The sequence below is a fragment of the Osmerus eperlanus genome, chromosome 9, assembly GCF_963692335.1.
Source record: "Osmerus eperlanus chromosome 9, fOsmEpe2.1, whole genome shotgun sequence".
In the NCBI taxonomy this organism is placed as follows: domain Eukaryota; kingdom Metazoa; phylum Chordata; class Actinopteri; order Osmeriformes; family Osmeridae; genus Osmerus; species Osmerus eperlanus.
This window is the reverse complement of record NC_085026.1, coordinates 11,689,912-11,707,480: the sequence shown is the minus strand read 5'-3', so window position 1 is coordinate 11,707,480 and position 17,569 is coordinate 11,689,912. Positions and strand designations below refer to the sequence as shown.

Sequence of the window (17,569 nt, the reverse complement as noted above, 5' to 3'; positions counted from 1 at the left end):
TTTTCAAAACAAGCACTCGAATCTTTCTGTTTAGTAGGCTACCAGTTCTAGGTAAGCCTAAACTTTCAATATGATAAGCTATGTAGGCCGAAATGTCAAAAAACTCCAACTACGCCTGTTCTTCATAAAAACCATCGACCATAATGTAGCCTATAGGCTAGCCAAAAGCGTGACGTAAGAGAGGATATGCGCACAGGGCTCTTAACAATACCGTTGAAACCGTTTGTAGGAGTTTGGAACTTCAATGAAGGCATTCCCAGAGTGAGGTACCCTAGTCTACATCCTATGCAAATCTCTGGTAACATTCCAGTGCCATTCCGGATCAACCTCAGGCAATGTTTCACTGAACGAGGTGTACCATGTAATACAACACCGACAAACCCTTAGCAGGTCGCCTGGTCTATTGATTGGCAATTTATCAGTCTGATATCGGAGTCATACTAAATCATTCTACAGAGGCTCAAAGGGGTCCTGTCACTACAAAAAAGAGAGCACTTAAAGCACAATCATAAATTCACATAATTTCAAGTCACAACATGACAAGAGGACAGAGGATGTAGTTACAAAGCTCATTGTGGTTCAGACTGCTGTTCATCTAGCTCAGAGAAAACTTGAGACTGCGATGTCCATGTCAACATCGTCTCAATACGCCTAATACAAAAATCTGTTTTGAAACATATAAACCACATCAGTGGTTCCCTGGTGATGTAGACACATGTTGGTCCTATTTCACTATTTCATTGTACAGGTTAAAACTACCAGATGTATTTTTCAGCATCAATGACATTTACAAAGTCTCTCGGATTCCTTGCTCTGTTTCTCTCTTTCACAGAGGGCTTTGAGCCTCCAATTATAATAAAATGTTGAGCCTGGCTCCCAGGGAAGGAAGAACAAGGTAGGACTAATTGTAGAGAGCACCTGTACGTCATGGAGGGGGCTACATCACCCCCCTCCCCTCACCGGTACCCCCTCCTCTGGCCTGAGCAGCAGGGGGACAGATGGGAGGGGGTCAGGTTACCACTGCTGCTGCTGGGGCTGTTAGGGCTGGGCCAGGGTCAACCCAACCCCCTCCCCTTCCGTCCCCATCCATCCAATAGTACCATCATGTCAGCCACCCACCCACCCGCTTCCCTTACAACCCCATCCCAATCCTTCAACCCCGCCCCCATCTTTTCATCCCACCCTCTGCTGAATCATCCCAGGAGCCCCGCCACATACACTGATCTCCTTCAGTTTTATGAGCCATAAGAGTATGCACAATGTAAGTGGAACATCCTTTCAACAAACATACACACACAAAAAGAGTAGAACTTCAAATTGATTTAATGAAATGTTTTCCGATTTTCACATTTCTAATAAAGATATCATGACTTCCAGTCATTAAAAACAGTTTGATATGTTAACAAGTAATGATGAAATCTTCAAGCTCTTTTCCCTCTTCCTCTTACAAATATTATATTACAGGCATTATTATATTTATATTCAGGAAAAGGACTGGAGCCCTCGATTTGACACAATGTACAGGATTCCTAACCCCAAAAGTCTTGAATTAACACTAAAATTCTTGCTTCACATAAGTAGACCCAGTATAAGACACAATCCTTGTCATGGTCAAAACATTTTCCAGCCCATATACACTCCCGAATAGAACAGGGAACCCCATCCACGACATCTAATCTATTATCTACAACCTTAACGCCTAGGAGAATCCATTCGGATGGTTCCAGGTACTACTGGGGAAGGTGAGAGCGTTGCTCTGACTCAGGTCAGCATATTTGCATACATTCTTAAACTGCACAAAATTGACTATATTCTGAACAAACCTCCAGTTTCTGCCTCCTTTGCTATTTAATCAGTGCTCGGGAAATGAAGGGATTAGAAAATAAAAATAACAAGAGGGAGAAGAACATTTAAGAATAGAAAGAGAAAATGTACAAAGGTAAGGCAAAGTAGTGCAACAGACTTGACTAGGATAGTGTTGCAGGTTAGGTGTGGGCACGGGGTAGGTGGGGACACCTTGTAGCCGTGGCAACCCAAACAAGGGGGGCAGGGTGCATTGGCAGCGCCAGCCTTCCTGTTGCTAGGAGGGTCCACTAGGCTCGGCAATGGTATGCCATCTACACCCCCCCCCCCCCTCCCCCTCTAGTCCCTTGAGGCCACTGAGGGCATATCATGGGAAAGAGGAGGAGTCTGTGCCATTCGATTCAGATTCAGAGAGAAAAGGAGAGAAGGGGGCACCTCCTCACATCAAGACTAAACAAAGCAGCCCGGAGCCCCGTCAGTGGGTGAAGGAGGCAGAGACGCTGACCTGTTCAATCACATGGCAGCGTACACCCACCCCCGTCCCTCCTCCCGGTTAAAAAAGAAAAGTAGGACAGAAAGGCAGGGTGAGCTGTCTGCTGCCTCCTCTCACAGCAAAGAAAATAAACCAAATAAATGTAATCAGGTGGCAGGGAGGTTGCGGGGAGGAAGAGGGGTGTGGGAGAAGGGCCCTGGTGGACAGACGTTACACAGGCACTGGGAGGAGCTCCTTCAGCAAACACACACGCTACACAGAAACACACGGATGCACACACTCGCACAAACACACACACATGCACAACACGTGGGGCGCGCACAAACACACAGACACACACAAACATACACACACACAAACCAGTGCATGGAGTAAGATTCACCTGAGGCTCCTGCGGCATTCTCATCTACACAGCATATGTATGACACAGTTCAACACAACAGCAAAATAACTCATCAAATATTACTCTGTATGTACACCCGGAACAGACAAATTTCATCAAATAAAATTAAAGCAATATACATCCAAGAACAAACAGAGACACATTCAATTCTAGTTTTCTTTTCCGTGACAGTGAGTGCAAAAGACGTGGCTATAGGAACGCTGGAATGTCATTTAGGTAGCTTCACAGGACAGGGAAGGAAGGAGGAGGAAAGAGACAACAGGAACTTATCTGATTATAGGTTATGAGCCCGAGTTAACGACATCATGAAATAATTACAAATGCAGTCTTTTCTCATTCCAGCAGAGTTGCATTAATCAAAGAACAACAAAATCCATCGGAATCCATTTAAAAGAGGGAATTAGAGATAAAAAAAGAAGAAAATCTTCGATTTAGCCCTGTTGGAATGACGTCATTGATTGTCCACTCTGGGTTTGGAACTATTAAAAACAGCCTCCTACTGCACGTGCTCCACAGTGCTCCGTAACCAGGATGTGGCGTACAGAGATGGAGCGTCTGCAGAGTACACCAGAACAGCATCTCCTATGACACAGTCATCTCCTCTTCACAATAAGAGGATGAGTGGGCAAAAAACACATGAACGTAGGATCCAAACAAACAAGACATCACACTTAAATATCCTCCCGGTCAACAGCATTGAGAGCTCTGCAGTGTTTTACACAGTAGGTTCAAAAGGGCAAGAGAGATCAATGATAAAACCCATTGAGGGGTCAAAAGGCAGACAAACTGTTTATAAAAATGTACGGGTGATCAGAACTTTCAGTCCTGTACAGTTTGATTACATATGATCACTACATTAGCGGCTGTCCTGTTTCAGTGTTTTGTTTTTGCATGTTAGTGCAGCCTGGGGAAACACAAGTCTCACAGTCCTCTCCCTCTCTTTAGAGTTCTCTCTACGACAGTGTCAGCTACCAGATGATGGGCTATGGCTTGAAAGTTGTGGCATAGAACAGACTGAAATTCTCACTACAGGTCGACTTCAAAACAATGTGACAATCTGGACTCTCCATTGGAATGAACCTAAGTAGCTTAATCTCACGTCCATCTTAAATTACGCAGTTTGAACTGGAAATGTATCAAAGAATTAACTGCCATTTAAAATAAATTGCAATATGCTCCAGTTACATGTTTAAATGACACAGAAAACATCAACAACAAACAATAATAATTCAAATGGCCCAAAACTGCAGTCACAAGGGGTAGGCGTTTTCTTTTAAAGGGAGTAATAAGTAGTTGAAGGCAGAATGGGAGGTGGGGTGAAGAGCTCAGTTGGAGGATTTGCTTATGGCGCTGGCGGATCGACGGAGTTTTCCAGAAACCCGGTTCTTTGTGGCACGGGGCATCGTAGGAGAGACCTGGTCCACCGAGTCTGTTCCTACGGCAACACTGAGCTCGGCACTTGTGCTGCCGCTTAACGAGCCTGGAAAAAGGGAGAGCGGGAGAAAGGAGAGAGGGATATTGAGAGGGGGGTGGGTTGGGGAAGAGAAAGAGATGGGGCAGAGAAAGATGGGTCAGATATGTGGCATTAGTTCTCAGAGATCTTGAGTATGTGGCATACTCCAGCATGCTCTGCCATGCATGTTTCCCAGGGCACCCAAAAAGCAGACTCGCCCAACTGCTTTTTAAGAGTAAAATTAAGAAAGTCAAATAAGAAAACACAATGTCTGGTAATCACCATGTTACACAATCTTGGAGCGGATTCATTTGACCACACCAAAAAAAAAAATCAATCAGGTGCACCGATTAGCCTGAAATAGACAGTCTGATAGCAAATAAACGTGGGGCCCCCTTCACATGCTCGGTCTGACTCCCAAACACAAGTATACTTCTCCAGATGCTTGCATGATTTGGTAGAAGAACGCTTAAAAAGATTGAGCTTTTGTTGCGAGAGTGTACCACGTAGGAGAAAATCTCCACAATTTAACATGGACAATCACAAACGTGTCCCGTATAAAACACTGTCCATTCTGAAGAGGAAAAACCAAACAAAAAAAGATTCAAGCCTACAATTACAGACCCCAAGCAGTGATAAGTGGGAGCAACAAGGAAGAATGGACCAACTAATTTGCATACGACAGTCCACTCTACTCTGCTGTCCCTTTCCCCAAACACCCATATTACAATGCCTCGAGTTTAAACAACTTCCCTCTCTTTGTGAAAGAGATGGCATCTGCTGGACTATTTTATTTCCTAGCCCCTCTTTTTCATCTCCCCTCTTTTTTTCCCTGAAGCATCTCAAGTTGCTGTATCTAAAAGGCACGGCAGATGGTTGGAGTAACAGACACTCGGCAGCGCCGTGGACACCAGGCCCACTGACTTATACTGGGTGGGGGGTTAGTACAATAGACTGAATATGTACCGCAGATCCTCATTACGCATATCAAAAACGAAGAGAGAGGGAGGGGATCAGGGGGGGTGGGGAGGCCGTTCTAACGTGAGTCGGACCAACTGCCACGCTCACACATTCCAGTGCCCTCCAGGTAGGCCATTCTTACACTAGGAAGAGCTACCCTGACCATGTACTCCAGGGCCCTGTCAGGGAGCTCTGATGTGGAAGGGGGGCAAAGGTGGGTCAGCCTCTCTCAAATACAAAGCACTACAAAGGCCTTATACTCTGCTAACTCTAAAGCCATACAAAGAAACGATTCACTGCACGTCAGAAATAGTGAAAACGAAACAATGAATAGAATCCCCACAATTTAATTGAAAGTAAATCTGTCTGTATCAATACCGTTGTCTGTTTTTGATAAATCTGTCTCAGAAAAATATGAGAAAACACAAAGGAATGCAGAGAGAGTGACCAAGAATGAAAGATAGACAAAGAGAAAAGTAAATTTTGGAGAAAAAAAGAAAAGATGAAGAAACAAAAAACCCTCAACAAAGGAAGTTTTAAATGAGTCTCTTCCTCCCCCCCGTCCCCCTGCAGCAGTGCAAACAAGGTTGTCGGATGACAAAGACGCTCTCTCTCTCTCCGGTGCGGCAGGTGCTGGTGTCAGAGTCTGCCTCGGGCAAACAGAGAGAGAGAGAGAGAGAGAGAGAGAAACGGGAAGAAAAGAAGAAAAAAGAGGGGACGAAAACAAAAAGAGAGGAGTGTTTGTCGGGGGAGGATAAAGCGACACCACATGCAGAAGCCGAGCCAGAAGTGTGCACTGTATTGTTCATGCTGCTACTTAGTCAGGTGCTAAGTGTCCCCATCGTGCACTGCTCTCGATCAACAAACCCTCGTCAAACGGGACCTCCTCCCCATCCGAACCACCCCCCCTCCCCGCCCAAACCCTTGACACAGCCTCCCGCTATTTACACCCCCCTTACTCTTATGGAGCGTTGGGTAAATAAAGTTTGTTAGTACCAAATATAAAGGAAAGGGAACCAGCGAGGGTGAGTGAACAAGCGAGAGAAGGAGAGAGAGAGTGAGTGGGGCGCCCCCTCGCTCCAACAAGCAGGGGGGGGGCTGCACACAGGCTTCTGGTCCCATCTCGGGGCTTACCTTCTTCAAATATCTTTACGAGACCTTTAATATATTTTAATCTAAAAAAGAAACAAAGAAACAAAAAAGAAACAGACAGTAGAGCATCACGTAAGGCAGGGTCACACCACAGCACGACACAACACAGCACTGTAGAGAACACTCTGTTTAGGGGGGGTGGGGGTGAGGGGGATGGGGGTAGGGGTTGAAGGGGATGAAGGGGATGAAGGGGGATAAGGTGGAACATTCAGAGTGATTGTGTGGCGTTGTGGTCTCAAGAGAAAAAATATTATACTTAAAGTATACTTACAAAGTACAAACATACTTACATATAAAGGTTGTCAATAAGTATGTGAATATACACAATAAGTACCGTTTGAGTACAAATATAAATATAATGGAAAACATATAAAGCTCTTATTCGATTATGTAATTTAGATTTAAGTATACTCTTTTTCCGCTTGGGGTTAGTCACTGGGACACTGAAAGTTGTGAGATATACAGTATGAATTTGTTAGACAAGATTGTTGTGGAAATGTTAGGTCCCTGTATCTGAATTATGCGTGAATCTGACCAGAAGATCTTGATGAGTCTGAAAATTCTACAAAGAAAGTTGAGACGTGAAAGAACAGAGCTTGCCAAGTATCACAGGGCAGCATGAGAGATGGCAGTCCCCACTCAGGAAAAAGAGACCATCTCTGTTAGTTAGAAATCATTATGAACAAAACACTTTCCATCACGCTTGCCTTAGTTGAAGACAAGTGAAGCAAAAACTGAATTTAGTCAAAGTCTGTGGGTTAACCTAAATAGGTCAAGCATCAAAATGTCATTCAACAAAACACAACCCAACACAATGAGTGCACAGATAAAACAGAAGTGAAAAATACTGCTGTTTGGACACCCAGCTCATGCAGGAAGCAGAGAGAGTGGGCTTCGGGCAGCTGAAGGAGTTAAGGAGTGGAGGCTGCATTCAGGACACAAGGGGTTACGAAATGTTACAAAATGTAGTTTGGGGGGGGTCAGTGGGTGTCAGTGGGCTCCAGAGGGTCAGGGGGTGGGTGGGAGAACACGGTGGGGCGTCATGCCTACAGGAGGAAGCAGGCAGAGAGTCTTACAGTCCAGCTTGGCCCAGGGGTACTCCATGTCCCAAACCATCCCCGGCCAACGCCTGCACGCTGTCATGGGTGACATGTTAGTGGAGCAGTGAGCCAAAGCGTGGCATATGGGCACACACACGCGCACACATACAGACACACGCACACACACACACACACACACACACAAAGAATGGGCCAAGGGGGAAAGGCACACATGTTAAAAGGGTGAGGATGGAGAGCAGCATTTTAAGCCAGGCATTGCAGACCGAGTGAGGCTCAAAGGGACATGATGAAGCAGATTCGCTGATGGGGATGGATGTTTTTAATCCTGCAGTGACTTCACCAGAGCATAGGGCACACTGACATGGACATACTAGAGACAGGAAAGTATTGGAGGACGACGACAATCTGGTAACAATTGCAATTGCATTCAATGGATTCCTCTACTAGCGAGGCCTGTCCAGTCGGCATTGCTTTTGCTGTACACAGACAACAACATCTGAGGGAGAAAAGAAACAGGCGAGCCAAACAACTCCTGTAAGAGGGGGAGAGAAAAAGAGAAAAGAAAAAACTCTCACTGAAGAAAGCCAAGTGCACCTGCACATTATGTGTGTGTGTGAGAGAGTGTGTGTGTGTGAGAGATATAGTGTGTGTGTGTGTGTGTGAGAGAGTAGGCTTTAACCTCCCCCTTGTTTAGAAGATTGCCAGGTGAAGTCTGCGTGATGTGTGGAACAGCCCGGCATGACCATGCTGCGGTGCCTAGACACAGCTGTGACGGAGGGCCAGCTGACCCCACTGCAGGGGAAAGATTTGTTCTGGACGCTGCAGATGTGCGCACACACACACCCACAAAATTACATAGCACTGTACATACCAAACCCAGTATAGAGTATAGAGTTCGGGCAACTATCACTCTGTGAAGCTACTCCTGGTTTGGCTAACGAGAGAAACTACCTCCCTGTCAGCCCCCTCTCTCCAAGTGTAGCCCAGCTATCTCCCTCGGCCTTGCTACAAAGACACCCTCGCTCACACAGCCCACCATGGCAGACAGAAAAAACATGAATACCCAGGCTCAGGTAATTGCCCAGCCCTCTCTCCCTTCCCTCTCTCCCACTCAGTCCTTTCTCTCCTTCCCACTGTATTCACTTCCCAATTTCTCTTTCCTTTTATCACTCTCTCCCTCTCCTTTACAGCTACCTCTTTCCTCCATTCCCTGTTTTAGAAATGTGTTTATTCACCCTCTTTCTCACCCTATTCCCTCTCTGTTCCTCTCTCTTTCCCCCCTTTCTATCAAGGGTCAGAGTAGTTTGGGGTGAGGATTCTTTACACCTCCCGGAGAACCAGCTACAATTATGTTAATGGAGCTGCTTGTCTGCTTATCTGTCCTGCCTTCTGGGACTGCTTGCTGAGATCGGTACACACACTGGCATGCACGCACACACACATGCATGCACTCATACACGTTTTCAAACTAATTAATTCCTCTCTCTCTTGGTCTCTCTGTTTCTCTCTGGCTTTGTCTCCCTCTCTATAGAAAATATTGACTAACTTTCCAGGTGTTCAGTAACTAAAGAATGGGTAATTGTATTAATTTCCTGTTAGCCTTGTTGCAGATAGTCTTGGACCTATGGTAGATAGGGCTATATATCCTATCAGGCAAACATTAAACACACCCTAACCCTACTTTCCTAGAAGCGCCACACAGTTAGCTACAATGCTGGGCTTAACTGGCACTGTGTTCCTGTGCTGTAGGTGTGTGATACAGAGGGATGGATACACACAAACACACACAGCTTTGACCTCCATTCAACAAAGTGGCATGTATATTTGAATGGCGATAATTGCATGAAAGGTGTGGTTGTGTGTATTAATGATAGGAAGGGAAAAATGAAACAGGAGAGGAGAGAAAGAGAGAGAGATTGGGCGAGAGACAGAGAAAACTTGTAGAGTGGCGGTCTTTGATGCTGCTCCTACTCAGAAGGTGTGGAGGGCTGTTTGATATTCATCACCCTGCTTGGCTGTGGAAGGAGGAGAGGGAGACAGAGGGATGGGAGGAGGAGAGGAAACAGGTGTGCCATGGAGAAGGAGGAGAGGGAGTAAGAGAGGGAGAGAGAGAGCGGTGCAGAGGAGGAGATATGGGCTGTGGCAGGTGTGTTCAGCTCTCTTACCTGTCCCGCTCATTGGGTAATAGCTGGGGGAGGGGGAGAACACCTGGGACGCAAAGTCCTCGAAGGTCATGACCTCTCGGTGGTTCTGCACGATGGCCTCCAGGTAGAGAGCACGCTCTTCATAGCTGAAAGACTACGGTCAAGGTAAAACCACGAGACACACATACACACACAACACAGAAGGAAGACTGCACACCGTTCACACCTAGCTGAAACCTCTCTGCGCATAACTTAAAGTGTGAAACAAATAACAAGAGAAAGATACGCATACTGTCCAAATGGGAAAGCATTGACCAGATCCAATAATCACATGCATGACAGAGATCCTTCATCTTCACCATCCCTCTAACCCTACCTCCGTCCCCCATCTCTCTTCCCACAACCCAAAAATACAGTCTGTTTTGTACTACACAAGCCAAAGATATCATGATCACAACACAACCCTGTACAGTAGAAAAGAATGGGCCACATTAAATTGTGAGAGCGTATGTGTGTGTGAGTGTGAGAATGTGGTACAGTGTGTGTGCTAGAATGTGTCTCTAATGGTCCTCACGCCTGTCTGCTTTGGCCATGCCTTGTTGATGACCGGAGCCTGACAAATTGCCTGCCAAACTCTGTCCCTCCTCTGTGAGGCAGCCACTGGTGCCATGCCCAGCTCATTAGAGGGCTGCTGCCAGCACCTCACTGCTCTCAGTCCCGTGGAGAGACTGAACTAGGTTACACTACGGCTCAATTGTCTCTATGCCAGGCTATGCTATGGTAACCTAGGCTAGAGTAGTCAGGCCAGGCCAGGCCTGGACTTGTACTAGTTTAGGCTAAGGCTAAGGTTTGGCTGGAGCCGGTCAGGCTAAACCAGCTTTCAACAGGAGTAGTTTAGGCTAGGCTGAGGTTTGTCAGGACTGGCTGGGCTGGGTACGTGTCGGCACAGCCGGGTTCGAGGCAGGCGTGACCAACGTCTAAAGGGAACCGTAGCAAAGTGGGTCTGACAGGCACCTGAGCCTGAGGCCCTGGACACACTGGAGACGGCTGCAGACAATCTGCTCACCATGCTGACACAGAGACAGGGAGGGAGGGAGGGAGGGACGGCAGGAGAGAAACAGAGGTGCAGAGAGACAATGAGAGAGAAAAAGAATCGAGGAGAATCAGGGAATGTGTGTGTATTTGTGTGTGTCTGACGGTGCGTCTTTGTGTATTTATGTGTGCGCGTGTAGGAGAGAGAGTGTGTTTATGTGTACGCGCGTGTGTGAGTGTGTATTTGTGCTATGTGTGAAGTGTGTTGGCTGTCAGGAGACAAAGCAGACAGAGTGGTTCCAGAGCCTCTCAAGCTTCGACGGAGAGACAGGGAGTCAGGACAGCCTGTCCAGGATCAGGCTCAGGGAGCCTTGTGACACTCTTACCGCTCCGGAGCTCCGATCTTACGGTACGCCTCCGCTTTCCTCTGGCGCATGGTCATCATTTCCTGGTGTTTCACGACTCGGCAGTCTTGACCACCAGACACCGCCAGAACATTGCTGGCTTTGCTGCCATGGCAACCTTGGTCACAGCTCGGTGTGCTTGGTCATACCCAGGGTTTTATGGATGAGAAGGAGAAAGAGGGGGAGCGAGGGTCAGAGATGGAGCAAGGGAGAGAGAGAGAGAAATGAGAGATGGACAGAAAGCATTAGACAAATACGAGGAAATCTGTTCAAGTCAGAACTGAACAAGAGAGAGAGTAGGAGAGAGAGAGAAATGGAAGAATAGACGAGAGAGAGAGAGAGATAGAGACAACTACAGCCCTGGGCCAGTGGGTCAACAGAGCCATATGGGTGTCCATTATCAGAGATGCAGATGACTCAAACCTGCCCTGTTATTGAGATTCCAAAAGCAAATATTGACTCCAGCTGGAGCCAGTTGACATTCACTCACACACTCTCTCTCTTCTCACACACAAGTAGCCCAACCCTGTGCTCTGTCGCTGCCCCTGTTTCTATCCCAGCTACTGGGAGTGAGGGAGAGGGAGTCTGAAAACAAATCATGAAGAGCAAGAGTGAAACAAACAAACAAATACAGAGAGCGATCGTAAAGGAGGAGATGGAGATAGAGAGACATGGTGAGACAAAAAGACTAAGGGCACAGAGCGAATAGAGAGATAAAGAGAAAGGGGGGTGAGAGAGAAAAGAGAGAGAAGAGAGAGAGAGAGAAAAGAGATAAGCACCAGTAAAAGCTCCAATAAGGTCATTTAAGTAAAAGTGCGATGCTATCGGCACGTAAAAAAAAAAGAAAGAATTGCGGCAGACAATAAGGCCTAATGCAGTGAGGGGTAATCTTGTCCTCTCCTCTTCTCTCCTCTCATCCCTCTCTCCCGATGTTTGTCTGTAATTACTCCACCATGGGTACAGCGCGTTCTCCTGCTCAGAGACTGGGCTGCTCCTGGATGCCGCTCCACTCTACTCAATTAAGGGACATGCTCATGGCAACGGGGGCTTTGACGCAAAGACAAGATCTCATGTCGTGTCCACCCGCCCACCGACTAGGGGACTTGTCAGGGACTCTCATTGGTAGTCATGGATCCATATTCATTTAAATTTTGATTTATTTGTCATGAGAGTTCAAAGCCTGCAAGAAAATGCATATTCCAATAACTGTTCCGCAGGTGAAAAGCTGAAACGCTTGCTTGTACAGTCTGGAATTTACCCCTGAACCTGGGACGTGATTGAGCCGATTATTAGATTGTTAGGCTGTGGCGTCAGGTAATGTCTTCTGACATTGCCTTTCACTATCGACTCTGGCGTTGCTCAGACAATCCGGTCACAGGTAGTTGGAGATGATGTGAAACAGAGAGAGAACGGGGAAGCACAGAGACGCGCTTCCTTCCCAAGCGTCTCCCAACGCAAGTCACCCGTGTCGCTGTGGATAACAGCCACCTTCCAGCTGACTGCTGCAAGCCTGATCAAAGAAACGGCTGGGGTGCTGCACCACTTTGGGAATTTCCAACGAATCCCAAGCGTTCCGACCCGCTGCACATTCCTATTATAGAGGAGAGAGGCACGGGAATGTAACTGCGATGAAGCGTGTTAAAAGCTAGACGATAAACCCCAAAAGAAAATATATCTGTATTGACGCATTCTTTCGTCTGACTATCTTCAAAACTACTAGCAAGGTAAAACGTAGGTTTTACCTGACAGGAGAAAAAGGCAATTTTAAATCGAACACGGGGGAGAAGAGAAAAAACGATTTGGCCAGATAACACCAAGAAAAAGTGTGATTCAAAGTGTGATTCAAATCCACTCAACAATGGTCCATTTACACATTTGGCAGATAAAAGTCATTTTCTGCCCTCCACAGTCCACACACCCTGCCCCTCTCTTCCTTTGGCCCACAGTGCTAGAGATGACAGCAGTGAGTCACAGCATGCTTAAAACTGGCGTTTGTCTGTGGTGTGAGACGTCTGTTTGTGGCTCATACTCACACACACACACACACACACGCGCGCGCGCATCAACATACCATTCCGTGTGTTTGTTTCAGCAAAATCTCAGATATCAAAAAGGAAGGACAAACAATGATGCCCCTGTGTGTGCACGTGTGTGCGCATGAGGTTGCGTGTGTGTGCATCCATGCATGCATATGCATGCATGAGTGTGTGTGCATTGTCCAGATGGCAGGGGTGTTGTCCAAAAGGGAATGGTGGGGGTCAAGAGTCTTTGTGGATCAAAGCCAAGGTCAGGCAGCAGCAGCCCATGTTCAAGGTGAATGGAGGCCTCAGATGGCTCATCATTAGCAGGCTGCCCCGGCCCCGCCGGACCCTCCCCGCACCCCTCGCTCTCTGAGGGGACCGCTCCTCAAAATGGGTCCCCCCCCCCCTTTCACCCCCAGTCCTGTCCAGAGGGACCCGTTCTGTGACCTGGAATACCACACGTAAAATAAACTGAAAAGTGTGTGCACAAATACACACGCACACACCGTCACTTTCCATTTCACACACAGACCCCACATACACTCTCCCTCCCTCTCAACGGGGTCTTATCTCGAACTCAGACCACCCCTACACCCCCCCTCCTCTCCAAACAGAGAGAGTGAGAAAGAGGGAGAGGAGCAGTCCTGCCGCCCACTCCCTTTGTGTCCACTAGCACCTCCCTGACAGCAGGCCTCACCCCACCACTGACCTCTGAACCTCACGCCGCATCGCTCAACCAAGACTGCCCAGACAGCCGCGAAGAGCACACATCTGTGACAAGCATGCATGTCACTGGCCTGATGCCACAGACTTAGCCAAAACGGTGTGTTTCTAAGTGATACGTAAACACACACAAGGGACACACCCTCAAACCTAGCACAGAGAGGTTAACGTGCCATTCAGACCAGATGAACCACACGGTCTGGGTTTCTGCAGTGCTCAATGAGACGCCAGCAGAGAGAGTATCTGGGACTTGGATGCCCCATCATGAGAGGACCCCCCCCCTCTGACCATGACATGTGAGCATGACCTCCTCTGACCGTGACAAACAGAGGTCAAAGACCTCCAAGGGTTCCGTAGAGCTAGGACTCTGGATCGGCCAGGGACCCCTCACTGGGCATCGATCAAATATATATTTAAAGACGTCCGAGGCCTCAGGGTAGGGGACACTGGGGGGAGGGGGATGTGTGTGTGGGATGGGAGGCCAGGGGTGAAGGTCATGATCTTGAACAAAGCCTCAGGCCTCGGCCCCTCTCAAATGGGAAGGGTCTTTAGTCTGAGTGCAGGCATGTCCTCTCAGCTCTGAGGAGGCTTTTCTTTGGGTTACTGTGGTAACTTGGCTCGTGGGATTCAACTTAACAAGCTGCTGCTAGCCGACTGCTTCCAGCCATTTGCGTACAGAGTCTATGAGCGTAGGGGCTCCCATCTTCTCACACACTGCAGTGTAGGTAACATGTATGCTTTATTACGGCTCTCAATTCACGATGAGTCATCATGATATCCATGCAGTGAGAGGTCGCTCATTGGTCATAATGGATAATAAATTACGTCCAAATGCAGTATTCTGCTCAAATGACAGAGACATACCACCCACCACCAAAGAGCTAGAAGCCAAGGTTAATCCTGTTTTCAAAGGTCCTCCTGCTAAGAGGCCCTCTGGAAGTGGAGAAGGGGAGGGGGGCTTGGAAAGTGGTGGTGGAGGGGGCCCAGAGATGCTTGACCCCCTCTCTTGCCCACGTCTGCCCATTAACCTCTGCCAATCAGCTTGACCTTCCTGAGGAGGAGAGACTAGGAGTGGCCCGCCACAGTACCATTGACTCTCAGCAGTCACATAATTGGGCCGTTAAGGGGTGTGTGTGTGTGTGAAGGGGGAGAAGGTCCCGGGTGTTTGAATGGATGGGCAGGGGAGGGTGGGCAAGTGAAGTAGCAGCAGGAGTGTGGGAAGAGATTTGTGAAAGTCCAATTTCTTGTCCTCCCTTTTCCCATTGTACACAAATATACTTTACCTAGTATATGAATGTTAGACGTGGAAGGTATGGTTTAGCAATGTGGGCCAGGGTCTGTGATCATGAGTCATTTTAATGCAGTCACAATCCCTGCACAAGATCCCTGCTTTGTGGTTAAGTTATCAGAGCGTCACAATGTCATCTCCTAGATGCAATGGTGTAGAAAAACTGAAGAGAGATCTGTCAAGGTGGAGTGGTGAAGCAGATGGAGAGAGCAGAGGGATGTGTAGAAAGAGGAGGAAGAAAGAAATGGGGAAACAGAAGGAGAACGGGGGGGAGAGAGAGTGCGGGACAGATACAGGGAAGATGGGGGAGAGAGGGAGGGCGAGAGGGGTAGAAGGAAATAAATAGAGAGAGTGAGGGACAGACAGAGGGAGGCAAGGAGAAGAGCAGATAGAGAGACAGAGAGAGAGAGACAGAGAGAGAGAGAGAGAGAGAGAGAGGGAGAGAGGGAGAGAGAGAGAGAGAGAGAGTAGAGGAGTGGAGCAGGTGTTGATTGAAGAGAAGCTGGGTGAGTGAGTACCTGTGGTACCTGTTGTCACAGCGCTGGCTGAGGTGAGAAGCTCGTCCCAGTGGAAGACCCCAGAGGTGTGAGGTGATTATGGGAAACAGGAGGGGAGAGGGAGAGAGAGAGAAGAACAGGAGGGGAGAGACAGGGAGAGGTGGAGCGAAAGAGATGACTTGGGCTTGACAACACGTGATCGAGTGAAAGGAAGAAACAACTAAGCGAGAGGGATAAAGACCGAGAGGGAATGACAGATACTACCCAGAAGGGAGAGTGTGAATGTGTGTGTCTGTGTGTGCCCCGCCATCCCATTATGCATGGGCAGCTACTCAGACCCTGGTGTCTCATTAAACAGCTTTTTCCTGGAGAGTCAAGAGAGGAGGTGTGTGAGGGAAACAAGGCAAGGCACTGAGTGCTAACAGTGTGTGTACATTGTAGCTTTTTTGTGCGTGTGTGTGCGCGTTAAGATGCTACAATGAATGGAGTGCTGTCTAATGTAATGGCCGGTTGAGAGAGCTTTAACAGGTATCTTAATTAGCAGTGTTGCAAGAGTCCCAGACTCCCAGAAGAAGACAGGGGAGGAGGTCACAGCGTATGCCCGGGCTAATGACACCTCCAGGGGGCTTCATCTCCCCCGGCGTCAGTTTCCAGGGCCCAGACCTCCACACCTCTCCACCGTCCGTCTCAGAGTCAAGACAAGGGGACAGGGAGTTATGGCAGTGACATCATTCCTAACCTGTGACATCATCAGTGCGAGCCAGCAACATCAACAGTTTTACCTCTGGTGTAAACCTGGCGAGGTGTCTGGTTGCAGGCACGGCTGTTTATTTATGGCAGGGATGGACCAAGCAGTCGCCCACTTCCTCAGGCATGCCACGCCCTCTGCGCCCCACTGTTCCCCCGTGACGCACGATAAATCGATTAGCACTTGATAACAAATCAAGGGGCCAGACAGTTAGTCTTCCGATATGCATATGGCCACCTGGAAAGCTATGCCATTCATTTTACCTTTTCTTATTGATTTTTTTCTTTCTTGACTTATCACTGTCTGGCTTCACTTTTAACCATCAGAAAACAGGAGCTCTTTCATGATCTGCAGATTCTAACAAATCTATCATACTATCAGTAGGTTAGTTAACACAACAAGATAATTTCCTCTGAAAAGAGAACATGGTTGCTCGTGTATTCAGATGAGCTCTGTGTAACTAATCTCCTTTTCAAAGGGCCCTGGTCTCCATTGATGATGGCTAAAGGACTGGCCTTAGAAGTGAAGTACAATGGGCAGACCTGATTAATCAAATACAGACAGATTACAGGGCTGTGATGCATTAACGGAAAGTCATATAAAGATGATTCGGAAAGGGGAGATTAAGACGAGAGTTACAGTATTATGGGAATGTTGTGGGACAGTTGGAAATAATGAGACAATTAGGGCTGGATGTGGATGTTGAAGAATATCAAGACAGAAAATGACAGAGGAGAACAGAGGAGCCTAACCATGTGGGAACACACGCACACAAGCCTGTTCGCTCAAACACACACACGCGCACACGCACACACACACGCACACTGTAACCTGCTCCTAAGCCAACAGCAACAGCTGGATATACTGCGAGATGACTTTCCATGGCTCACAGAGACCCCCAGACGGCTCGGTTTCCAAAGGAGCTCGATGAAGCCGTGCCATGCCAAACACTGGTTTAACCCTACGATAACACAAGCACTTTTCCAACCAGTGGTAATGAAATATTAACCATACAGACTGGGGCCTCTGCAATGTTAATGATGCTGGCGGCATGTGCGGGGGAATGGTTGTGATGCGTTAGCGCCACTCAGCCTGCGCCTGCTACTGGTGAGGCGCATTCAGGACGTGCTTCCATTCATCGCTGCATACTCCCGTTTCCGCTTTGCCCCCATGCTGTGAAAGGTTCATCGGGCAAATTGAGCCGTCTGGCCTCATACAAAACGGCAGGCATTTAGCGGGAATGCTAATGATTAGTGGCAGGGGCGGCGTGTGATCGCAGTTAACACGGAGGCGCAGAGAGGGGAAGGGTTAGTTACGGGGACAAGAGTGAATTCGGTTGCCCTCATTTTGGCATTACTGACATAATTTCAATCAATGCCATTGTGGT

The 17,569-nt window shown here is 47.8% G+C and overlaps 1 protein-coding gene across 6 annotated transcripts in view; it reads right to left on the bottom strand.

The window, feature by feature from the left end:
- Positions 1-1,305: 1,305 nt before the first annotated feature.
- The window catches only part of ralgapa2 (Ral GTPase activating protein catalytic subunit alpha 2), an 87,317-nt gene continuing 71,053 nt past the window's right edge, over positions 1,306-17,569 (bottom strand). For 5 of the 6 annotated variants that reach the window (XM_062470492.1, XM_062470486.1, XM_062470488.1 and 2 more), the window contains 2 exons: positions 9,491-9,615; positions 1,306-4,179 (listed from right to left, as the gene is read on the bottom strand). In XM_062470492.1, coding sequence (XP_062326476.1) covers positions 4,025-4,179; positions 9,491-9,615 — 280 coding nt within the window. In that variant the 3' untranslated portion in view covers positions 1,306-4,024. Of the gene's footprint in view, positions 4,180-6,246; positions 6,288-9,490; positions 9,616-17,569 lie in introns of all 6 variants that reach the window. The other variant, XM_062470490.1, reaches the window with a different exon arrangement.